The sequence below is a fragment of the Hibiscus syriacus genome, unplaced genomic scaffold (genome assembly GCF_006381635.1).
Source record: "Hibiscus syriacus cultivar Baekdansim isolate YM2019G1 unplaced genomic scaffold, ASM638163v2 tig00111837_pilon, whole genome shotgun sequence".
NCBI classification, from domain to species: domain Eukaryota; kingdom Viridiplantae; phylum Streptophyta; class Magnoliopsida; order Malvales; family Malvaceae; genus Hibiscus; species Hibiscus syriacus.
The window spans coordinates 11,930,278-11,956,974 of record NW_024063194.1 but is presented as its reverse complement, the minus strand read 5'-3'; the positions used below and the strand labels follow the sequence as shown (position 1 = coordinate 11,956,974).

The 26,697-nt window shown below is 34.5% G+C and overlaps 1 protein-coding gene and 1 long non-coding RNA gene across 2 annotated transcripts; both read left to right on the top strand.

The window, feature by feature from the left end:
• The first annotated feature begins 15,576 nt into the window (after positions 1-15,576).
• LOC120171858 lies at positions 15,577-16,826 on the top strand. Its single transcript, XR_005520903.1, has 3 exons — positions 15,577-15,992; positions 16,096-16,665; positions 16,751-16,826. It is a non-coding gene; the product is annotated as an uncharacterized LOC120171858 (long non-coding RNA).
• Positions 16,827-17,257: 431 nt separating this feature from the next.
• On the top strand, positions 17,258-17,779 carry LOC120171857 (sugar transporter ERD6-like 4; the record flags this gene model as incomplete). The annotated part of the gene is made up of 3 exons (XM_039179487.1): positions 17,258-17,320; positions 17,433-17,525; positions 17,703-17,779. Coding segments are annotated over 3 exons (225 nt in total), but the record flags the coding sequence as incomplete, so codon positions are not given.
• Between the last annotated feature and the right edge of the window lie 8,918 nt (positions 17,780-26,697).

The following is a 26,697-nucleotide window of genomic DNA, read 5'->3' as shown; positions in this document are numbered from 1 at the left end:
ATACAAAGTAATCAAACCAGGAGTAGTGATCGATGTGAATGCAGTGACAAAGTAGGAAAACCAAGGGTAAATAAACACGAGCTAATAAAGTGTTTCCTATGTGAGGAACCACATAAAGCCAATAGTTGTCCAAATAGGATAGAGTTTGACACAAATATAAGTGGCGAAGCATGAAAACCGATGTAAAGAAAGAAGAACCATTGAAGTGTTTTCGTTATCAAGGAGCATACAAAGGGTGAGATTGCACAAATGAAGCAAAGCTCGGTGCGAAAGCGAATGACCAAGCAGGAAAACCGAGGGTAAATAAGCAAGAGCAACCAGAGTGTTTCCGGTGTAAAGTCCACATGGTGCAAGATTTCCCAAATCGAGTCAGTAGTCCAAGGGAAATGACAAAGTCGAGAGTAGTGAGCATGATAGGCTTGGTTCGATGAAGTTTGTTTCTACTAAGCCGAGTGAAGGTTAAAAGTAGAATGGTTTGTCTAAACTAGAAGTTGCCAAAGAACTTTCCAAGGATGTCGAGGAGATAGACATCATTGTGGAAGTTGGAGTTGGCTCAAGGCAAGAAGAGCCTAAATATTTGGAGGAACATTTATCCTCAGTGCATGCCGTGAGTGAGGCATAGCTAAATTGATGAATCTTAGACATGATGGGATACTGAAAAAGTATGTAAGTTAGTTGAAGGAACTCATAATTGAAGTCCCAGACTTGACTGAAGAAGATGTGTTCTTCACCTTCATGGAGGGATTAAAGCCGTGGGAAAAATCAAAGATGGAGAGCACGGGAGTCAAGGTGTTGCCTCAACCCTTGAAAGTCACAGAGTCCATTATAGAAATTGGACTCAAGAAGACATCCAAGCAAAAGAAGAAAGCCATGGGTCATGGAAAAAATATCCTCATTGAATAATCATCGAGAGATGGGGAGCTAAGTTCTCCTAGTGAGGGAAGAAGTCCACTGAGAGTTGATGCAGTCATCAGTGAATATGACAAGTCTGGAGCTAGCACAACTAAAAGTAAAAAGTTCCTTAATCTGAGGATAAGAGATGAACAACTGGAGGGTCGCCAATATAAAGGTTCATAGGAGTTGCAAGCTTGCCTGAAGAAAGTTGAGTTTTTCAAGGAGATGGACGAGCCTAGGATTAAGGCACCCGAGGAGAAGTATGTGCCTAGGATCGATGAAGATGTGAAAATTGGTACAATGATTTTGAATTATACCGAGGCTAAGGGAATCTGAAAGCAAAGATGGTTGATGTTTATTAACATCATTATTGCGGGATGATCGGGAGTTGACTTAGTAGATATGGAGGCATCCTATCTATTCATGTCGAAGAGGGCTACCGAGAAACTTGATATCTCAATTCAACCTTCGAATAAGAGGAAGATTAGTAATTCTGAAGATGTTCCAATTATGGGATTGACAGAGGGGACAAAGTTTGGCGAATAGAGTGGTAAGGAGGTGTGTAATCACCATTTTTACCTCTAGTTCAACCTCTCTCCTCACCAGCTGTCCCTCTACAACAGAAACTCTCCATCAGCTTCCAGCAACACCAGTTGTCCCTCCACTTTCTAGTAGCTACCAGAACCTCAACCCAACTAGTTCCCCGCTCCTTACAGTAGTTGTCAGCAGCCCAGTTCCACCAGTGGGCTCCCTTACTCCACGTCCCAATTTCAACTCCTTACCAGCGCTCTCCAATTGTCCCTCCACATTCTAATAATTTTCAACATCTCCACCTATGGCCTCCCGAGCACCGTCTACGTCCAATATCCTCATCAGCAAATCAGAAAACAAAAAAAGAAAATATTAGATTTTTATTTTCACAATTGTAAAGGGTTATAAAAAAACCCGAATCACAGTGTAAATTTGGTTGTCCCTCTTGGCCCTAATTCAAAAGAACAAGGATTGTAACTCTCTCTGGCTAATTTCTTTTTATCAAAGAAAGAAGCATTGTAACTTTCTCTTTCCTCATTTTCAAAGAGAAACAATCAATATAATCAAAGAAAACATCTCCAAGGTTTTTTTCCTTTTTAAATCTTTTATTTTTATTTTCGAATGAAAGTATGCTATAAAACATAATAGGAGAAGAGAATAAGAGGCTTCTTTACTTGGGTTGTATGGGTTCATCACCGGTTTAGTCACCACCGATGCTAGAAGGCCGAAGGGTAGATGCTTTGGAGGTCTCGGTTGAGCTAGAATGAGATGGAAGAAGGTTTTTTTTGGTCATAAAGACCTTATCTTTTATCTTCATCAATCATCGATCGTCGGTCGGGATGAGGAATAGTCACCGTGTCGGTGACCTGTGAGGTTCAGCCATGGAGGCCTTTGAGCAGCTGTTGCATGAGGAAAAGAGGAAAATGAAAGCATATTAGTTTTTAGGTGAGTTTGAAAATGAAACAAAATGGAAATTGGGGTTTAATATAAACTTTGGGGAAAAGCTCACGTTAGATCCTCCTTGTTTAGTCTCCTTTTGAGTTTTGGTCATTAATTTTGGTCTAACCACCGCTTAGGTCCCCGTACTTTAGCCATGAATTTCCATTTTGGTCACTAGTTCTCTCGTTTTTTAATTATTTAAAGTTTTGCATATTAATTTCATTTTGTTTATATTTTGGTCACTCTTGCACTTCATTTTACTTTAATTTTGGACATGCAGATTTATTTGTTTACATTCCAGTCATATTTGTATTTTTGTTATATTTTAATTTTGCATCTTGTTTTTGGTTGATTATATTTTGGTCATTCATGTTTCTGTTATTTATTTTAATACAATTTGGTACTATTTTTTTATTTATTTCTTTCATTTTTCTCCTTTTACTTTATGTTTTATTTTCAGCTTTACATTTTTAATTTATTTTAATTTAGCCCTTTTCTATTCAGTAATTGTTTTTAATTTTTGTCTCTAATTTTAATTTCTTTAAAGGTAGTCCTTTGATTATTGCACTTTATTTTCTGTTCATTTCATTTTAGTCACATGAATATTTATGAAAGCCTCATAAGCATAACTCGATCGATTTCATAATTGGATTAAAGGTAGTATATTTATTTTAAAAATATTAAGAAAAGATCGTCTTAAAGTAACTAGATGTCCTATTCCTATATTTTAAAATAAATAAATACCCTACTAGAAAAACTTAAAAAAAACTTGAGTATTCTTAAAATTTATTAAGATTAAAGGAAAAGGGAATTGTTCCTTTATTTAAAATTTGTCAAGACAATCCGTCTAATTTTATTAGTCTCAATTTTTTAAAATAATTGAACATCCATGATATTTTCTAATTAAATATAATTGACTTTTTTCTTTATTTATTGGTTGAATCAAATTATTTTAATATTGAGTTCTTAAAGAAAATATTATATTCTTTTCATTTAAGTTGGAAAGAGAAATATTCGTCCTAAAGTATTTTAGGGATTATTTTCTCTTAGATTGGGAATATTAAAATATTTTCTATTTCTCCATGGAATTTTCCATTAAATAAAAATTGTGTAATTGATTTTGGAATAATAGAATTGTAACTTAAATTTATATTCGAATTATTAGATTTTCACTACTAGAGAAAATTTATAATCGACGGGTATCAATTTTGGGCGTTGTGGGGGTGCTTATCCTTCCCCACGTGTAATTGACCCCGAATCCCTTTTTATTACTAAAAAAATGAATTTCTGGTTACATGTAAATTGGTTTATCTTTTAAATAATGTTTTCTTAAAAACTCTTTTAAAAGGTGATTTTTAGGTATTCGACCTACTTAGCCCAAAAGGTCGATGTCAACTTCCATTTTTTCATTAAAAACTATTTATTTATTTGTTTTTTCCTAAGAAACGTCGTATCACCGAAAATCGGTTATGACGAGGTGTTTCAGGTAATCTCGTTGGATGACATTGATTTCATAATTGGGATCATTTCCCTGATCAAGTTCATACTTTAATCTTTCCCTAAGTCAATGTCATGTGCATCTCGGATTCCTAGAGGCAATGTGTAGTACTAATGTTTCGAGATGGGAAGGAAACAACCAAGGCTTTGATAACTATTTAGTTTGTTAATGTTCCAAGTGAGAGGAACATTGCTTTTGGGACTACCATTGGAGAAACAACCAAGGATGGGTTGATAAAGTGCAAGCCTTCGAGGGACATGGAGGAAGCTAATCTCTCCACCTAATAACATGGTGGGAGTGGCATCGGGCTTCGAGGAGGGGGTGCCGGTGTGAATTGAAGCAACAAACTTATGGATAGAAGTGTCGATTCTGGGAGTGTCAGACTTCATAAGTTAGAAGGGATGACATAGAGAGTAAATGTGCTGAAGAGTAACTGAGGGAGGTATATCTCAAACACATTTTTTAGCGTTGTTTAATTGATTTTCAATTATTGATTGGTGTAGGTCGAAGACTTAATCATCTTTACGGAGTTTCCAAAGTTTGGAAGGGGTATGCGAGAACTTTCATAGTTCTTAGGGACAAGCGAGTATTGCTGATGAATCTAATAGTTCATGGCCTATGTCACAAGAGTATCCAAGTCTTTGCCACTAGATCAGATGCATCCAAGTTTGGGTGAATACAAACGGGTAGGATGGATTTCCTACACTTTAGATGTATTGTAACATCCCAAAAACCAAGTTAGTGACTAAAATATAAGTTTTTGAAACATTGTGATCAATTTAAGAAAATTTAAAAGTTCAATGACTTAATTGGAGTATGTTGGTGTTGGATTTAGTAGTAAATTTTAGAAATTTAAAGGGCATAATAGTCATCTAGCAATGAAATAAATTTAAAATTCAATTGTGGTGTATTATATATACATGTGGGAATAAGCAAAGAATATCCAGAGTATTCTTCTTCCTTCTTTTTCCTTTCAACGTGAGTTCCATAGCTATGGTAATATTCTTTTCTAGTTGGTTATTTCATTCAATTTAGGAATGGTTTTGATTCCTGAAGTGTTAGGAAAGCTTAATGAAAACTTAAGGTTGCTTTAAACCTAAGTATGAATAAGTTATGAAAGATTGAATATAAAGAGTTTTTAAGTGAATTATTGAAAGAGAGTTTATAAATGAATTTAGAAGTCATATTTGACTTGTCATCAGTTAGAATAAGAGATTAAAGAGGTTAAAGATGTTGAATAACAAAGTTGAATAATTGGTCAGATTTTTATCTTCAAGTGTTCTAATAAGATATTGGATGTTTAGATGTGTTAAAGTGATATAATATGGTTTGAGTGAGTATAGTTGAGTTTAAAGTAATAATATAAGTTTAAGGTATGGAGTTTATATAAGTTTTGGTAAATTTTTGGGTTTACGGAGTGTATTCTAGGTACGGGGTATCGATATTGGATGAATAGTACCGATACTTCAAGGCAAAATATGTGAAAATTTGGTATGAGTATCGATATTGGATGAACATTATCGATACCATAAGGTAAAAGTGGATTAAATCTTCAAGAAGTATTGATACCGAAGGATGTAGTATCGATACTAGGGGTATAGATGCCAAGGGTCTAGTATCGATACATTATCAAGTTAAAATTCCATAATATCAAAATGATATCGGTACCGAAGGGGGTATCGATACGATAGAAGAGTAATATCGGTACTGTATTGGGAGTACTGATACTATTGAGCCTAAAATGCTAAATTAAGAGTTTCTTTCAACTTAAGTTATATTGATTGGTTATAAGCAATCTGAACTATGATATTATATTCGATTATTCTTGTGTAGACATTAAACGAAGTCAATTTCTGGACGAGTCAGCGAGATAAGAGTTATAAGTGTTGCTTTGACTAGTGAGGCCAAGATGAGTGCATGCTATTAGACATATAGTGTTTTGTGGAAATAAGACTTGTGGTGAGTCTATTTCATATGTTTGATTTCATGATTTCTTGAATGCAAGTGTATTAGTGATATGATGACTTTGTATACATGATTATGCATATGTCTATATGTTAAGTGCATTGTTATACATGAGGAATAGGAACATGTGATATATGTTATGTGAATATGAGCTATGTGAATATGTTTGTGTGGAAACCTATATAAATTGATATAAATGATGTATATGATTAAATGGAAAAGCGAGATAAACTAAAGAACATCGATTTATGTGACTACATGAGAAATGATATAAGTTATATGACTACGAGCTATGTGATTACATGTATATGTGATATATGTTATGAGACATGATCTATGTGATTGCTTGACTATGTGAAATAAGAGAATAAATGATATAAATGGTAAAGCCCATAGTATGTGTCATGAGAGCTAGGGGTATAATTGGCATGCCAAGAGTCATGGGTTCTACGCGGTCCTTCGGTACATTTCTATGCGGTCCTTCTAGAAATTTTATATGGTACTCAGTGCAAATTATACGAGCTGTGGTGACAACGTTTGTGCACAACCTCAATTTACTCACATACCTTAAGTTCTCATAAGTGTACATGGACTATTAAAATATATAAAATAAATAAAGTGTATGTGATGTTATGTGTGTTGCTTTGTAAACTGTATTATATGAGGTGTATAAATGTTAAGTACAAGATTATATGATAAAGGGATTAATTATAATAAATGATAATGATAGGAATGTTAATGATGATAATGATGATATATGTTCGTGTATGTATTTGTTATATGAAAGGTTATATGATTTTGTATCATATTATTGTATGAAATGTTTTGTATTGTTGTATATTTAAGTTTCCATTATCATTTTATATGCCTCACTAAGTCATCGACTTAGCATGTGAATGTTTCACACGTAGGTTATGAGAAGATTAGGGAGCAAAGATAAGCAAGTCAGGTCAGCATCTCATTTTCAAATATTAGATCAGAAAAGAATGTAATTATATGTATTTTGTTATAGTAAAGGTAATTGGCATGTAATTAAATATTTGAATAAGATATGCTCTGATCGGTTTTGTAAAATGATATGATTGAAATTAATGTAAATTATTCAGTTTTCTTGAATTGTGAATTTGAATTTTCAACTATCTGGTAAGAGTAAACATTTTGAAAAGTTAATATAATACCTAGGATTCATATATGGGTAGGGTACGGGTTTGGGTGTTACATTTAATGGTATCAGAGCTAAGATTTAGCCGATTCTAGGCTTAAACTGAAGTCAAATGAGTTTTAAAATATGTACATGCCAACGCAAAGTGAAAAAATTCTAATATGACAGTGTAAGGAGTGTTGTCTTGTTAATAGAGTAGGGTTGTTATATTATCTTAGAAATATGGTAATGAGAGTTTCGAAGTAAGCAAAAGGTGCTAGACCTGATGGTGGTAGCAATTCACCTATCTTGGCTAGGCATGATGAAGAGCGGACACCTTAGGGAATGCCTTTATAAGATTAAAGGATTGTTTTCAGGAGGTTGAAAATGTGTCAGAATAGCGTTAAAGGATCTCCATTGTTTTGAAGTGGAGTAGTTTTTTGCTATGCGTGCAAGCTAGAGTATAGTGGATAAATGTCATCATGAGAGTTTTAAAAGATCAAGTGATGTGGTTATTGTTTTTGGAAGAGTTTAAGAATGAGTACATCGGTGATTAGTTCATAAGACAAAGAAGTTAGAATTTTTTAGTTTGAACCAAGGGAATTGTATTGTGTATGAGTAAGAGTGCGGGTTTGATAAGTTAACTAAATTATTGTTAAGTTAATTCCGATTGGAAATGATGTATATGATTGGTTTGATGAGGGCTTGTGCCCTAGATTAAAATAGTTGGTGCTGACTAACAAAGTTATGTGATGGTAGTGTAATACAGTTAAAAGATTTGAAGAAAATGTCAAGTTAAGCTAATCAAGTATGACTAGCATTTGTGTATGATTGTGTATCTTGGTCATGTAGATGTGATGTAGTCAAGGAAATAAGGAATTGTATATCTGAAGAAAGCTAAAGAGGTAGTAGAAGAAGTATTTAAAATGGATAAAGGGATTATTTGGATCTGGTACTTGATAAATTAAGTGGAGAAAATACAAGTATAAGAAATGATAAAGAATAAGGTTCTGTGCAAGTAGCGTTGACTATCAAGATTATTAAGATCTGATAAAGATTGGTAATAAGAGATGAGTATAAGTGATAGTAAAAGAGTATTGGAGCATGAAGAAAAGATATGACCTATGTTGTAAGAAGAATTTGTGGTATGAAAGAGTAAATAAATAAGTAAATTAAATGATGAAGTTTAAAGGATCAAGTATGACAAGGGTTATATGGAGGTGTAGATTGTAAGTTTGATATTGAGATAGGAAAATTTTAAATTCTTAGTGAAACGAGAAAGATTTGTTATAAATTATGTATCAGAATTTCTTTGGAGACTAAATTTGGATTTTTACGAGGAAATAGATTAAGTTAGCACCCTTAATGATAAAGAGGTGAATATTCCTTGGATAAGTACGTAAGGTTATATGAAATGTTTATGTATATCGTAATTTAGATAAGGAATGTATAAGAGTATATGTTTGGTTTATGTTGCAAAACAATTAGAGAAGGACGAAAGAAAGCAAATGACTCATGATCTCGAGTGGTAAGGATTGGGGGTTACTGTCTACATGATAAGAGATATTATATGGATTTCTAAAGATCAAATATAGATGTAAAATTGAAGGAGTGGAAAGGAAAGCCTATTTAAAGTAAACATGAGGAAGCAACATGAGAATATTAGAAGATATGTGTGGACAATATTCTCATTTATTTGTGCAGTGAAAATTCAAGGAAGAATTTTCTTAAGGGGAAGAATTGTAATATCCCAAAAATCGGGTTAGTGACTAAAATGTAAGTTTTTAAAACTTTGTGATCAATTTTGGTAAATTTAAAATTTTAGGGACTTAATTGGAGTATGTTGGTGTTAGATTTAGTAGTAAAGTTTGGAAATTTAAAAGGAAAAATAGTCATTTAGTAAGGAAATGAATTTTAAATTCAATTGTGGTGTATTATATACACGTGTGAATAAGGAAAGATATCCAGAGTATTCTTCATCATTCTTCTTCCTCTCAACGTGAGTTCTATATTTAAGGTAAGATTCTTTTCTAGTTGGTTATTTCATTCAATTTAGGAATGGTTTTGATTCCTGAAGTGTTAGGAAAACTTAAGGAAAACTTAAGGTTGCTTTAAACCCAAGCATGAATAAGTTATGAAAGATTGAATATAAAGAGTTTTTAATTGAATTGTTGAAATAGAGTTTATAAATGAATTTAGAAGTCACATTTGACTTGTCATCAGTTAGAATAAGAGATTAAAAAGGTTAAATAGGATGAATAACAAAGTTGAATAACTGGTCAGATTTTTTGTTTCAAGTGTTCTAATAAGATATTGGATGTCTAGATGTGTTAAAGTGATATAAGATGGTTTGAGTTAGTATAGTTGAGTTTGAACTATAATATAAGTTCAAGGTATGGAGTTTTATAAGTTTTGGTAAATTTTTGGGTTTACGGAGTGTATTTTGGGCACGGGGTATCGGTACTGGATAACAATACTGATACTTCAAGGCAAAATATGTGAAAATTTGGTCTGGATATCGATACTGGATGAACAGTATCGGTACCATAAGGTAAAAGTGGATTAAATCTTCAAGAAGTGTCGATATCGAAGGATGTAGTATCGATACTAGGGGTATCGATATCAAGGGTCTAGTATCGATACCATTATCAAGTTAAAATTCCAGAATATCAAAATGGTATCGGTACCGAATGGGGGTATCGATACCATAGAAGAGTAGTATCGGTACTGTATTGGGAGTACCGATACTATTGAGCCTGAAATGCTAAATTAAAAGCTTCTTTCAACTTATTTGAACTATATTTATATTCGATTATTCTTTTGTAGACATTGAACGAAGTCAATTTCTGGACGAGTCAGCGAAATAAGAGTTATAAGTGCTGCTTTGAGTGGTGAAGCCAAAGTGAGTGCATGCTATTAGACATATAGTGTTTTATGGAAATAAGACTTGCAATGAGTCTATTTCAGATGTTTGATTTCATGATTTCTTGAATGCAAGTGTATTAGTGATATGATGACTTTGTGTACATGATTATATGCATATGTTTATATGTTAAGTGCATTGTTATACATGAGCAATAGGAACATGTGATATAAGCTATGTGAATATATGTCTGTGTGGAAACCTATATAAATTGATATAAATGATGTATGTGATTAAATGGAAAAGTGAGATAAACTAAAGAACATTGATTTATGTTACTACATGAGAAATGATATAAGCTATATGACTACGAGCTATGTGATTACATGTATACGTGATATATGTTATGAGACAAGATCTATGTGATTGCTTGACTATGTGAAATAAGAGAATAAATGATATAAATAGTAAAGCCCATAGAATGTGTCATGAGACCTAGGGGTATAATTGGCATGCCAAGAGTCATGGTTCTACGCGGTCCTTCGGGACATATATGTGGTCCTTCAGGACATTTCTACGCGGTCTTTCGGAACTTTTTATATGGCACACAGTGCAAATTATACGAGTTGTGGTGACAACATTTGTGCACAACCTCAATGTACCACATACCTTAAGTTCTCAAAAGTGTACATGGGCTATTAAAAGATATAATATAAATAAAGGTGTATGTGATGTTATATGTGTTGGTTTGTGAACTGTATTATATGAGGTGTATAATGTTAAGTACAAGATTATATGATAAAATAGATTAATTATAATAAAATATGATAATGATAGGAATGTTAATGATGATATATGTGCATGCATGTATTTGTTATATAAAAGGTTATATGTTTTTGCATGATATTATTGTTTGAAATGTTTTGTATTATTGTATATTTAAGTTTCCATTATGTGTTTTATATGCCTCACTAAGTCATTGACTTAGCGTATAAATGTTTCACACGTAGGTTCTGAGAAGATTAGAGAGCAAAGATAAGCAAGTCAGGTCAGCATCTCTTTTCCAAAGATCATATCAGAAAAGAATGTAATTATAAGTATTTTGTTTTAGTAAAGGTAGTTGGCATGTAATTAAAGATTTGAATAAGATATGCTCTGATCATTTTGTAAAATCATATGATTGTAATTAATGTAAATTATTAAATTTTCTTGAATTGTGAATTTGAATTTTCAACTATCTGGTAAGAGTAAACATTTTTGAAAAGTCAATGTGACACCTCTAATTCGTATATGGGTCAGGTACGGGTTGGGGGTGTTACATGTATACAATGGAGGGTTACGTTGTGTTGAGTGATAACGATATAAACCAGGGCGTGAACGAGTAGAGGTGTTTTGTTGAAAATTTGTCCAAGGAATTCTAAGACCTAGTGTTCTTGCCTAGCAACGAGGGCATTGATAGGTCAATGGTGGAGATTGTCACATACCGCACTTCAGGGTTTAAGACTTTGTAACTATTACTCAGAAAAGGGGGTTCTATATACACAGATTTGGGATTGTCATAGGCCAAGCTTACTTTGGCCAGTTTTTGGAGAATGCTTACGAGTCGGGGAAAGATCATTTCCAAGGGTGCTTAGGAGAAGCGACGAGGTTAATACATGTTCGATGGGGGCAAATTTGTCAAGGCTCGTGGATTTGGACTGAGACATGTGCACGGATTTTTGTAGAAGAGTTATGCGGTGTATTGGGCTTGCCCAAAACTATTAGACTTGGTATGCTCTTTGGAAGATTCCACAATGGATAAAGTTATCTTTTAATTTAAGTAGATAAATACTTAATTAAAGAGATAATGTTGTTTGAATTCAAATTTCTTAAGATAAAGTTTTGATAGGATTGGATTCAATGTAAGCCGTTGATGTACTTTGATATAGACCATTGGTTTTTGAGGGCTTCAACTATAAATAGAGATCTCCTCCTCTTATTTGTAATCATCCATAAGAAATATTCTCTTGAGAGAGTAATAAAACTCAAACATTTACTCTTGAATTATTCTTTATTCCCTTGTAGCCTTTGTTTATAGTTTTCTAGCCTTTATGGCTTTGTTACTTAAGCTTGTTGGCTTGCTTTCTCTTAGTGCTTAAGTTTTTGTGGCTTGTGTTGCCGATCGTGAAGACCGAGTAGTCTCGAGAGTGATTTACTTTCCCATAGTTCTTTTAGAGTTCCAAAGTGGGTTAAGTCTTTGTGACTTAGAGAGTTTCGACAGTGCTTGTGCTTCCTAGAGTTGTTCAACCTTGGTGGCTTGGATTAACCCCATTGGTATTTAGTTTTCGTAGCATTGGTGTAACCCTAGAGGGTTAGTATGTCGCTTGGTGAGCACGAGACTCACAAGGACGTAGTGAAAGCTCACTTAGGCTCTCTTTTAAATTAGAAACCGTTTAAGTGTCGCACGAATCAGCTAGCAGAAGTCTAGCCCCATGACAATATATATATATATATATATATATATATATATATATATATATATATATATTATATTATATATACTTTATACTTTTTATTTTTTATTAATTTATACTATATATATATATATACACACACTTTATAGTTTATATACTTTATAGTTTATATAGTACATAGAATATATACTTATAAGTATAATGTATACTTATATGTATACTTATGTAAGTATATACTTATAATGAATGCATAAATATAAATATATATTTATTAATTCTAGTCTTTTCACTTAAGTTATTGCTCGTCTAAACAAAGTATGCACTGCATTTTTAGTTCCATTTAGTTACATATAGGTTGTGGTGGATAAGTTTTGCCTAAGCAATATTTATTTGGCTTAACTGATGCTGCTGAGGAGAAGGGTTGTTTGAGTTGTGTTTGTGTAGGAATTATACAGAGGAAGAACATTTTAGTCGTGACAATGAAAAGTTACAAAGGCCAAGAGATATGAGAACGTGAGGAGTAGATTTATCTCGCCGAGGCAAGATTTATCTAAAGAAGTCTGAAGCAAATGTGGCGAAAATGCCTATGTCACATGCCAGCTGCATGATCTGCTTCACGTGCAAGCAAGCCTTGAATATCCTGACAACAACCAACTGTCTTTCCTTTTTAAGTTTGGGAAATTAATAACGGCTAATTAAGAAAACTCCAAAAGCATGCAAAGCCCTAAGAGATTCTCCTTATAATTACCAGTCGTAGCCGCAAAAAGAAAAGGGCAAGGAAGAAGAAAGAAGAGCTTTACCTTAGGCGTGAGCAAGCAACTGCAGTGCTTTCCCTCCGTCTACCCCCCAGTCTTCCTTGGTGTCCTCCATAGCCAGACGATAGCAAAGCAGTGATCAAGCCTCGAGAGAGGGTGATCACCAAGGCAGGCGTGGTGCTGATCAGGATTGTCGCGACAGAGCCCCATGTTTTGGGAGTCGTTCTTCCTTTGTTCTTAAACTCTTATTTTATTTGGGTTATATTAAACGGTTTAATCTTGGATGATCTTTGATAACACCATGAATGCTTTACTTGGTGTTAAACTTTGTTTTGCTGAACAATATTTTATGTTTATGAATGATGAATTATGTTTGCTTATGATTGTTTTGCTCATAGTTTAAATATTTTTCCTTAACACTGTAAGAGCATCGAGAGATTGCCTGGGGTTTCGGTAAAACATGTCTAGACATTGTAAGAGCATCGAGAGATAGCCTTTTTTCTAGAAAGTGATTCTTGAATTCGAGAGAATTAAGAGAGATCAACGTGAGCAAAGGAATGAATCCGGGATGGTGAAGTTCTAACTTGTCTAATTTAGAGATAAGGAGTGAGTTTCAAACGACTAAAAGGGATAAAGGCTAGATTAGGTTAAGACAACGTCTATAGTTAACACCGAGAGGTATTGCCATAGCAACCGTTTAAGAATACCTAGTAATCCTGTTGGGCAGTTTAGTGAGTCATAATAATTCATTATGGGCTTAAAATAATTGTTGTCGAGACAATGATTTAGCATCAGTACTCTATGACACGTCTGAATATGTGAGGTTGTTTGCATTATATTTAATCCAATACTTGTTTTGATTTGTTTATATGTCTGCATATTTTCTTTGTCTCGACCACACTTGTCTGAAATCATTGAATCATTATTCTTAGCTCCTTAATATTAGTTCTTAGCTTTAATACTTAGTAGGATTAATTTGTGGCATTAGTTCTAGTTATGGTGAAAAGATATTTCTAATACAATCCCTGTGGAGACGATACTCACTACTATATTACTTGCATCGATTGTGTATACTTGCATAGATTAGCTTGGCTTAGCATATACATTCACAAGCGATCAATATACATGCATTATATTATCATAACATTCAATATATATATATATATTACAAGTATAATATATATCATATTATTATAACATTCATCATACATATTATATTATTATATACTATATATATTATGATTATTTTTAATTTTTCCTCAACTTTTGAAATGAATGTAATTTAGTCCATTTTACAATTTTTCTTCACATTTATAATTATTTCGATTTGATCTCTCAATGTTGTTTAATTTATTTAAAATTTAATTTATAATTTCATATTTGTTCATTTAGCCTTAAAATTATTGTATATGAAATTGTCCCATACTTATTTTAATTTACTCCAAACCCTATAAATCACATAATAACTTTCATTTCAAATTCTATAAATTATATCATAATCTCCAAACCCTATAAACTTTTGTTCACTAACCTTTAAAATGAATGCAATTTAGTCCATTTTTATATTAATTTCAACTTCACATTTTATAATTATTTTGATTTGATCCCTCGTCCATGTGTGATGTTTAATTTATTTAAATTTTTGCTTGTAATTTCATGTTTGTTCAATTTAATCCTTAAAATTATATTTTTAGCGAAATTGATCCATAATTATTTATATTTTTTTGTAATTTACTCTAAATCATATACAATTACAAATTACAATTCGATGTTCATAAAAGGTAAAAAAAATCCAAAAATGACCTGACCTGAAGTTAATTTGTCAATGATGTGACCGATCTGAACGACATCTGACTGAAGTCCATCTGAACCTGAATTAACCTGGTATTAACTACTTTGGACATGAGAGGTTTTGACCTGAACTGACATTGATCCGAACTGAAATTAACCCGACCTGAATCCAAACTAAAAATGATGTCAAATCAACCTGAAAATGATCCAAACTTATTTGACCTAGACTCGACTTGATCTGAGTCAAACTATTAAATTGACTTGATACAACATGTATTCAATTGATCTGATTGAAACGTGAATGATTACCTAACTTCACATCCCTACTCCTTTGCAATCGTATGGGCAACTCTTTTATCCATAAAAGAAGGTACACATCAGCCTAATATAGTGAAAATCATGGATTGTTAATAAAAAATGAAAACCATAAGTACTAAATTGAGAATTTTTACCTCATAAAAAAATATGGTCCAAGCACCAAAACTGCATTTTACCCTAAAGAACACAAATCCATTCGGGCAAACCCAGAGGAAAAAAAAGCTCGATTGTCGAAGTAACGAAAAGCATGGATATTTGCCCAAAACGAATGGATAAGCCCCGATCAACATATACATAAAAAGGCCATATCGGCCCACGTGTTGTCCCCCCCCCCCCCCGCCAAATTCAAAATGTTGATATATTAAACGTCTTATCACCGTCACCATCGTCATCTTAATTTTTCTCGTCCATGCTATTATAACAAAATTCAGAGCTTTTCATTGAATTTCTGACCCTTTTATTTTGAAGTGAATTGGCGATGAGTTTTCGGGAAGACAATGAAGAATGCCGGGATCTCAAGAAGCCCTTTTGCATACCGGAAGTTGGTATCGGATGAGTTCCAGGCAGTCCAGTTTAATGGATCTTCTGCCCAAGTCCTTCGCGATGGATCAATTTCCGTTGTCCTCTGTCCTAATCGTCGCCTTGGGCCCTATCCAATTTGGCTTCACCGTATAATAATTTCCCACCCCTCGTCTCAATCTCATCTTTGGTCTTTGCCCTTTTTCTAATTTCATTTTCAGCTATAATTATTATTCTTTTTCTTTTAAATTTGGCTATATAGTGTGGATACTCTTCTCCTACTCAAGCTCAAATTATCAGTCATCTTACTCATACGATTTCAGAGGTATGAATTGGGATCACCCAATTTTCATTTTAAATTAAATTGTTTTTTTTCTGTTTTGCTTTTTCACTAAATCAGTCCTTGTTTGTTCTTATTTTTGGGGCAGTTTTCAAATTTTTGGTTCCTTGTCAAATGTGGGAGCAATGGTTGGGGCAATAGCCAGTGGTCAGATTGCTGAATATTGGCCGAAATGGGTAACTTATTCCTTCGTAATTTCTCTTATTTACCTTTGTTTAATGTTTACTTTGAGCTTAGAGCTGAGTAATTATAAATTTAATTCCTTAATCTTCCAAATTTATACGTATTTACACTGTATTGGATCAAATATGAATATTTTTTCCAGTTTAACAATTTAATGTTACATTTGTTGTGTTAAATCTGCAGTCGTTAATGATTGCTGCTATTCCTAACATTATAGGATGGCTGGCCATCATTTGCCAACTCAGTGGATTTTGGTACTTTGTACTTCTCATTGTGCCTCATTTGCAAAGCTTGTTGCTAACTTTCTAAGCATTGGGCATTTGTAGGATTATTGATTTTTATTTATGGGAAGGTTGTTAGAAGGGTTTGGTGTCGGTATTATCTCCACCATGATTATAATTATGTTTAGGTGCCTGCATATATAGCTGAGATAGCACCCCTAAACATGAGAGGAAGCCTTGGATCTGTGAATCAGGTTTGTTCTACATTAGCATCCATTTTGGTATCCCATATTTACTTCTATCAAACTGATTAGTAAAGTAAACTCTTTTATTGGATAGCTATCGGTTACTTTTGGAATAATGCTGACGTATCTGTTGGGACTTGGGACTGTTTACAAATTGGAGAGTACTTGCAGTAGACAAGTGTGTTGAATTTTGTTCACTTAGCCCCTCTTTCCTGAAGAGAATCACCGACTGATGTTGGGGAGAAAATGTCCAAACATTTTTATTACTTGAACAAACTCAAAAAATGTAATGATGTCATATTGTGCATGGCTGCATGCATGTGAGTACTAGTTGAATTTAACTGAGATTTTTTTTCTAGAAAATTAATATTTTTGTGATAATCTCTTCCCAATGAAAATATAGTGTTTTGTATTTAATAGATGGCTAGTAGGGTTAAAGATACTCTTGTGTCTCGTGATAATGTAGCCATGGCATTATTTTCGTATGCATCTATGCTTCTATTGAAGATAATCTATGGTCATTGTTTATCAATAATCACTCAAATTTGTTATTGAATGTACAGTTATCGCTAACAGACTTCGGTGCTCTTTCTTTATATGAATATTACCATGTACAATATTGATACCTGGCCTATTTTTCATACCAGAGTCTCCTCGACGTCTGGTAAGAAACATGTACTTGCAATCATTTCTGTGGACCTTTTATAACTTTTTTTCTTTTCCGCTTTTCTTATATAGTTTTGTTTATTATGTTTTTGTGACAGGGTTGTGTCCAGGCAAAAATGGGAATGATGGAAGATTTTGAATCCTCTCTGCAAGTTTTGCACAGCTTTGATACAGATATTTCTGTTGAAGTCAATGAAATTAAGGTTTTGATCTGAATCACTGCAATCTCTCTTCTAGTTTCAACTAAGGCATACATTGTGGATTGAATACAAAACTAAGTTGGTACACAAAAGCTTTAGGTGTTGAGCATGAGGTTGTGTCTTAAGGGCATCTTTTTCTATTATCCTTACAAAGTTAAGCTTTAATGGGCATCTCTGCAGAGATCTGTGGCATCATCAAGCAAGAGAGCAACAATTCGTTTTACAGATCTCAAGCGCAAAAGATATTAGTATCCTTTAACAGTATATTCTTTGTTTTTTATACATTTTTTTATTTCATTTATAGTATTTCTTTCCTTTGCCCTAAAAAATGTTGATTACTGGTTCTTCAATAACTAAGTGGTATCAATGGTGTTTTATTCTATGCCAGTAATATCTTTGAAAGTGCTAGTTAGAACAACATTTCTTTGATGTTTAACGATGATTTTATATTAATTGAATCTTTAGATGGAGAATAAATAAATTCTCTTATAAGTGGAAACTTTGCCTTGCATGAACCTCATTACCTCATTTTGGATAGCATGCATTATCAAATTCAAATTTGGCAAGACAATCATTCAAAATGTATGTAGTGGATGTGCCAAATTCAGCAGGAAAGAATGCGTTTGCTGTCTGTTGGACATTTGCTAATGTTCTCTTTATACATCTTGTTGATATTGTTTAATCTTAAGAATATGAGGGGCACTTGTTAACCAGTGATTGTACAAAATTAACAAAATATGAATCCCCAATTTCATCTCAAGGTTCTTATTTTAAGATTGCAACAGTTCTGGTTTCATTTATTATTCCTTATGATTCACTAATTTGACAGTGCAATAAAATTGTTTAGGGGTTTCATCTAGTAATGTTGCTACATTTGGGCTTGGGGCCATTCAGGTAAGTAGGCACTTCTATTTTGTCATGCAGGAGATCATATTATTGGGAAGTTCTATTCTGATCGATCTAATAGGTGTTATTATGTGTGGGTTGTTGCGACTGGTGTGACTACATGGTTGGTGAACAGAACTGGCCGCAGGGTTCTTCTTATGGTGTGTTTGAACTACCTTTCATTCTATATTTGCTACTGAGCTATGGTTAAGATAGAAATGATAAGATCAATTATCATAAATGATTTTGCTGGTATCCTCATCTGGAATGACTCTGAGTCTGCTCATTGTGTAGTTGCATTTTTGTTGAGGTTGGTGATGTTAGGTCCATTTATTCTAATTTATCTTCCATTTTTTTAAAATGCCACCATCAATAATTTAGCAATCCCACTTGATAAATTCTTTCTTAATTATTTTACTACTGCTTCTTGATACCTTCTTCTCTTATTCTCTTCACTGATACCAGAAATTGTTGCTGAAGATTCTGACTTATATAACATAATGGGAGTACTTTCACTGGTTGGCCTTGTGGTAAGATTTCTCACTCGTAGTGGGGTTTGTGTATGAATGTAATATATATGTACATAAATGACTATATTACTCTACTTCTGTCAAGTAGATTTGCCTTCTCACTGGGAATTGGAGCAATTCCATGGGTTATAATGTCCGAGGTATTCAAATTTCTCTTATAGTTCCTTACATAAACAGGAAACATTCTAATTTCCCATTATAGGATTATATATGAAATACTACTCGATAGTGATGGGTGAGAGTATGTTTCATCAGTGCTTTACATATTGTTTGACCATGGATGATATAAGCAACTGAGAATGATGACGAAGGAAGATTTAATCATTTTAAGCAACCCCATATTATCATATTTAGTTTGAGACATATATTTGTCTAACAGATCTAAAAATAATTGTTTTTCTGAGCATTTATTTCTGTCTCTTGACAAAGCAGAGGTGGGACTGGAATTGTTAAGGTCATGCATATCTATCGAATGTTATATTTAATCCAATGGGATGGGACAATATTGCATGCTTATTAGTGTTGCTGCTAGACCTGGTGTATGTGTATGCTATCATGTAGGGTGGCATCAATGTATGTATTGGCTTTAGTTAGAGTGAGAGATACGAAGCAAGAAACAAACCTGGGATACAATTGTGTAGCTTAAGCCCATGTTACCGAGACAGCATTAAGATTCGTACATATTGATTTTCCACTGCTTCCTCACTAGGGTTATAAATGAGTTTCTTATGGCATGTTTGTGCATCTTGTATGCATCCGTGCATTATTTTGGAATTTCTTGCACAAGTTGTTAAAACTATAGAATATGATATTCAGTTTCCCTAAACAGAAATTAAGTGTAGAATTCTGCATTCAAGTCATTTGTTACTAGTGCAGACATGGTTTATGGTGTTCGTAAATCTGCGGTTGGTTCGATTAGGTGCTTATTTTCTCTAAACTTCATCTTTTCAGATGCTTCCCTATGTAAGGCTGATCTACACGCTTTGGGTGGAAGAGAGTAGATAACCTTATTGTGTCCCGATCTAAGATTAACAAGTACTGATGCCCTTGAATTATAAGCTTGGTTGCAACAAAGATAAGAAAAGGAATATGATAATAAAGGAAGAATAAGTGAAATAATAAAGATAAAAAATGAATAGAAATAAAGAAAGGTTAGAGATGGCTGCGGAATTATGGAATTGATGATGGTCTTGATGAAGGATGTTGATGATGGATGATGATGAAATGGCTATGGTGATGATGTTGCATCTCAAACACGCCAAAGAGGAAACTATGCTATGAAGCAATCTCGGTCTTCACAAACTTGCTCGAGGGTGGTGATAGTGTCTTCAACCCACTAGATATCAATCTAGGAATTTGGAATCAGGATGGAATGAATGACGCCACAAGTATAGAAACTATACTTGTTTAATCGATAAAGTTCACAAAGAACTTTGAAGAGAAATAACTCACAAGAGTAATTTTTTATATGAGATGAGTACAATGAAGGCAAACACTCTATTTATAGGAAATGAGATGGCTTGGCCGAATGGTTACATAATGTTCGGCTAGATACATGACTTTAGGAAGATACATAAGCTTCAAATGAATAATTAAATCCTTTGGCTTGTGATGGTTCTGTTAACCCTTCATGAATGGGCTTGATGATTCGGCAATGATGAGGGAACATCTCCCTTGGCCGAATGGTGTTGTGTCTCCTTATGTTGGCGCCAAAAACTCTCATGTACATGGCATGTGTGTGGCCGAATAGACATGGAGCTTTTATATCATGTTCCTTGGTGATTTAAACCTCCAATGATTACAATGTCTTCATCAGCATGCTCTTGGATGTAAAGGCATCTTCATTGGCAGCATCATTCATGAAAGGTCACAATGTTTGAGAAGGGTGTTCCTTCATGTTTGAGCTACTTATGGTGTGAATGAGCTAAAGGTGAGTTGGTCATAGGTGACTTGTAGCATGGTGAATATTATGGCAGCTTTGTGTGAAAAGGTACCTCTTGAGTTGGCAACTATTCGCGAAAAGTATGATTTCACAAATTTTGACTTAGGACATATTTAAGCGTCCTAAGTGGTGATGATGATGGTGCAGCTCCCCAGCTGAAATGAGGTCATCTTGTAGCTCAAATCTTCAGCTCAATCCATCTATGAGCTCACGGCCTCTAGACAACTTCTCACCAATTTGATCCTTATGCTCTCTTAATCGTTCCCATGTAAGTATCCTTGCTGTTGCATACTCCATTTAGCTCCAATGTAACTCCCAAGTATTGGCCGAATGTGCCTACATGCATAACATAAAGAAATAAACTAAGTAAATGAACTTATATAATGTATAATATAAGATGTGAACTATAGTATATAATAAATCTCTATATTACTGATTAAGTTATTATAATAACCATAGTAGATATTATATGTATGAAAATAACTATGAATAAATATATATGTGTGTAGAGTTAGAAAGTTTCTTCCTTGTAAGGGTGGAATAGACTTGGTAAACATGACGCTGAATTGGATCACATCATCCTCCCTTCTTTTATTCGATTTTTCCTTAAATCGAAAAATCTTCTTTTCCTTGAGTCTTTCCATTCGTTATGTACCCTTATGAAAAGGTTCATATTTGAAAGAATGCCTTGTAAGTTCTTGATCTGAAATTGTTTCATAGTATGAATGTGATCAAACAAAATTAAAGTTAAGAATTTTTTTTTGAAAAATGTAGATTCAAAGTTCATGTCTATTGAAGACATTTGGCTTTGAATGTTGGTTCCTTTTGTATTCCAAAAATCATGCTCCTTTCCATAGATAGATGCATTGATTCATGAATGGTGATAACTCTTGGAATGGTGATGTCCTCATAAGTCACGCCCTTGGATGTAAAATCATTTCCCTTTGGTTTTCAATAGGCATGACTCTTGATTCTTGATGGATCACGTCCTTTGGATGAAGAGTTACCATTCTTTGCTCTTCAATAGTCACAACTTTTGGCTTTTGAAAAGTCATATCCTTAGTTCACCAAATTGATGGATTGTGTAGCTTGGTTCATCTTGCAAATCAAAGGAAATTCTTGCATTGTTAAGGTTAGAAAATCATCATCAATTTTGCGTCTTGTCAATAGACATCTTTGTAACAAGCAGTTAGATGTACAAGCACTTGTTTTTGGGTTGGTTTCCTCCTCTATTAACTTCAATTTTCCTTCCTCATGGCCTCAACACTTTGTTTCTTGATTTGATCAATTTGGACTTGTTTAGGCGTCAAGGGTGTTAGGATGATTCTTCCCTCCATGGTTGAATGAATACTGATTGGTAAAACAATCATGAATGGTCCCTATCATATTGCCATTGTCTTCCAAGGAGTAAATGGCTAGCATGCATAGGAACAACATCACACATAACTGATCCTTGTATTACCAATAGAGAAAGGAATCACCTGTTTGTTGACATTAAGTTCTCATCTTTCATTTAACCATTGTAATTTGTAGGGGTTTCGATGCTTTAACGTTTTTAATCCCAATTCTCCACCATAATGGTACTTGCCACGTTGGTACAACTTCCACCGTCTATGATCATGAAACACCTTTTCATTCACATGGCAGCGGTTATGAAAGATGTTCCCGTTGGCATGTCTTCTACCACTTGAGAGACTCTTTTGACCACTAAGGCTTCACCTTCTATTGGGGCACCAATTTCAGCTTCTTCTCAACTTCTGTTGGTGGCGGTGGCGCTTCTTCTTCTTTTTCTTCATGGTCTGATTTAATCTCACCATTTTCAAGTAGTAGCATGGTGTTTCGGTTGGGACATTGTGTGGATCATGCCCCATCCCAAGACATTTAAAGCAAAGGATGCTCTTGATCGTTCAGGGATCTCTTTTCCTCGATTATCCTTGCTGAGTTGGGAAGCATTTGAGGATTCAGCCTTTTCCTTGATAAGAGTCGGAGTAGACTTCTTCAAATTGTTAGGACTCCATCTCGAAGGCATGGTAGTGCGGATATAGACCTCTCCGTAGTTGCCTCTCTATTTTCATAGCCATTTGCACCATTTCATCAAGTTCTATGTAATGGACAACTCTAGTGTGTTGGCAATCTCAGGATAAGCCCGGCAAGAAATTGGCCATGGTTGCTTCACGATCTTCCTCAATATTAACTCGGATCATTACCACTTCCATTTCCTTATAATAATCTCTACACTCGTTGGCCTTGCTTTAGGTTCTGCAATTTTTGAAACATGTCCCGGTGATAATGAGTAGGAATGAAACGTTTACGCATGATACCTTTCATTTCGAGCCATGTTGAGATTGGTCTCTCTCCATTCCTCCTCCGAGTAATAGTAGTTGATCCACCATATCAAAGCATAATCGACAAACTCCATGGTTGTAATCTTACTTTCTTAAGTTCGGAATAGTATGGCAACTGAAAATGTTCCACCTGCTTTCCCATTCAAGATATGCTTCCGGATCAATTTTTCCTGAGATTGAGGAATCTTGATTTTTATGTTGCTCATGTTATCATCACATTGGCACGCCTAGGTCCTTATCAATGTTGGTTCTTCATCATAAGGATTTGGGACATCATCTTCTGGAAGAGGTTGTTACCTCGAGGAGTATCATTGTTTCTAATTTGTGGTTGATCTTGTCTTTGGTCTAGTTTCTCATTTGTGGATCTTGTCTTTGGTCTAGTTTCTCATGGAGAGCATCAAATTCTGTTCGAAACATTCTCATCATTTCTCCAATCAGTGCTGCATTTGCAAATTGGGTTGACCTGCATTTTCTTTAGACTTTGAGACATGGTTAGTAAATAAAACAAAAATAAACTTACCAGCACACTCACAAAGCCTCACAATCTTCACTCCAAAGAAAGATAAGATCACTCCACTCAACACTGTGTTACTCTCGGGAATAATTATGGCTTTTAACAATTCCCCTTATGATCTCACTCTCTTAATAGCCTTTTTCCACTCAATTTCTTTGCTAAGTCCTTTGAGGAACTTACTCAATATTAGAACAAGTTAATTCTTTCCTTGTGTGCGTCGGTTGCAAATGGTTAAGGTAGAAGAATAGAAGAAATGGGTAGAAGAAAGGATTCAAGGTATTAAAAGAATGAAATGGTTGAAGACAAGGAAAATGAAGGATAGAAAAGGAAGAGGTGACTTACAAATTCAAGAAACAACACTTACTGCAACCTTTCTCAAGAAACAATAAGGTTATCTTCTCTTAGTGTAGATGGCCTCTTTGATGTTCTTGTAATGGTATAGCACTTTTCATTGGCTTGCTTTCTCTTTTGAATTTCTTTTCTTTTCTTTTCTTCTTTTCTTTTTTCTTCTTTTGTCTTTTTCTTTTCTTTTGGCACTCCAATTTGATGTAGGAGGTCTTTTCTTCTGTTTTTCTTGTTTTGCACGCCAATGACACTTTTGTTGTCATCCACTATGCTCTGATTACCGCTTGATGTAAGGCTGATACACGCTTTGGTGGAAGAGAGTAGATAGCCTTATTGTGTCCCGATCTAGATTGACAGTACTGATGCCCTTGAATTATAAGCTTGGCTGCAACAAAGATAAGAAAATGAATATGATTAATAAAGGAAGAATAAGTGAAATAATAAAGATAAGAAATGAATATAAAATAAAGAAATGATAGAGATGGCTGCGGAATTATGGAATTGATGATGGTCTTGATGAAGGATGTGATTATGGATGATGATGAATGACAATGGTGGTGATGTTGTATCTCAAACACGCCAAGAGGAAATTATGTTATGAAGCACAATTCCGGTCTTCACAACTTGCTTGAGGGTGGTGATAGTGTCTTCACCCACTAGATATCAATCTAGGAATTTGGAATCATGATGGAATGAATGACGCCACAAGTATAGGAACTATACTTGTTTAATCGATAAAGTTCACAAAGAACTTTGAAGAAATAACTCACAGTGTTTTTTATATATGAGATGAGATGAGTACAAATAAAGGCAAACCACTCTATTTATAGGAAATGAGAGGGCTTGGCCGAATGGTTACATAATGTTTCGGCTAGATACATGACTTTAGGAAGATACATAATGCTTCAAATGAATGATTAAGTCCTTTGGGCTTGTGATGGTTCGACTAACCCTTCATGAAGGGGCTTGATGATTCGGCAATGATGAGGGAACATCTCCCTTAGCCGAATGGTGTTGTGTCTCCTCATGTTGGCGCCAAAAACTCTCATGTGCATGGCATGTGTGTGGCCGAATAGACACATAATGCTTCAAATGAAGATTAAGTCCTTTGGGCTTGTGATGGTTCGACTAACCCTTCATGAAGGGGCTTGATGATTCGGCAATGATGAGGGAACATCTCCCTTAGCCGAATGGTGTGTGTCCTCATGTTGGCGCCAAAAACTCTCAGTGCATGGCATGTGTGTGGCCGAATAGACATGGAGCTTTTATATCATGTTCCTTGGTGATTTAAACCTCCAATGATTACAATGTCTTCATCAGCATGCTCTTGGATGTAAAGGCATTTTCATGGGCAACATCATTCATGAAGGTCACAATGTTTGAAAGGTGTCCCTTAATGTTTGAGCTACTTATGGTGTGAATGAGCTAAAGGTGAGCTGGCCATAGGTGACTTGTAGCATGGTGAATATTATGGCAGCTCCTTGTGAAAAGGTACCTCTTGAGTTAGCAACTATTTGCGAAAGGTACGATTTCACAAATTTTGATTTAGGGATTTGAAGTGTCCTAAGTGGTGATGATGATGGTGCAGCTCCCCAGCTGAAATGAGGTCATCTTGTAGCTCAAATCTTCAGCTCATCCAGCTATGAGCTCACGGCCTCTAGACAACTTCTCACAAATTTGATCCTTATGCTCTCTTAATCGTTCCCATGTAGTATCCTTGCTGTTGCATGCTCCATTTAGCTCCAATGTAACTCCCAAGTATTGGTCGAATGTGCCCATGCATCACATAAAGAAATAAACTAAGTAAATGAACTATATATGTATAATATAGAATGTGAACTATATATAAGAACTTATCTCATATATTTTAAGTTTATAATAACCATAGATATTAATGTATGAAAATAACTATGAAATAATATATATATAGTGTGTGTGTCTGTAGAGTGAGAAAGTTTCTTCCGTTGTAAGGGTGGAATAGACTTGGTAAACATGACGCTGAATTGGATCACATCACTTCCTGTGAATATTAAGGGTCTAGCTGGGAGTGTTGCAACTCTGGCGAATTGGACGACATCTTGGGCAATTACTATGACAGCGAACTTGCTTCTGACTTGGAGTGGTGGAGGTCTTTCTCTCTCTCAGTAACTGTGTTATTGTATGTGCAAATTAAGAATCTATAAAAACATGTTCGCTTCCTATGAGCAGGAACTTTCACAGTTTATGCATGTGTGGCTGCTTTCACCATTTTTTGTGCCACTTTGGGTCCCTGAAACCTAAGATTCAGACTTCTTTCAGATAAAAACTGATCTTCAGTGTATGCATTTTATCTTTTTGGATTTATTTTCAAACTTCTTTTGAGTTGTATATCTGCTGTAATTATCCACGTTGCCGTTAGCAACCTGTATGATACATTACTATTATTATTTAAAATAATTGGGGTGGGGGAACTAGGAATTTGTTCCAATTTATTTCACAATAACTTCTTTGCTAGAAAATGGAATTTTGTATGCCAAATAATAGCCCATTACAATAAGAATCCACAGCCCTTTTTCTGTTTTCATGACAGCAGTTACGTTTTGCCACCCGAAGACTCATTCATTGAGCAGTGAAG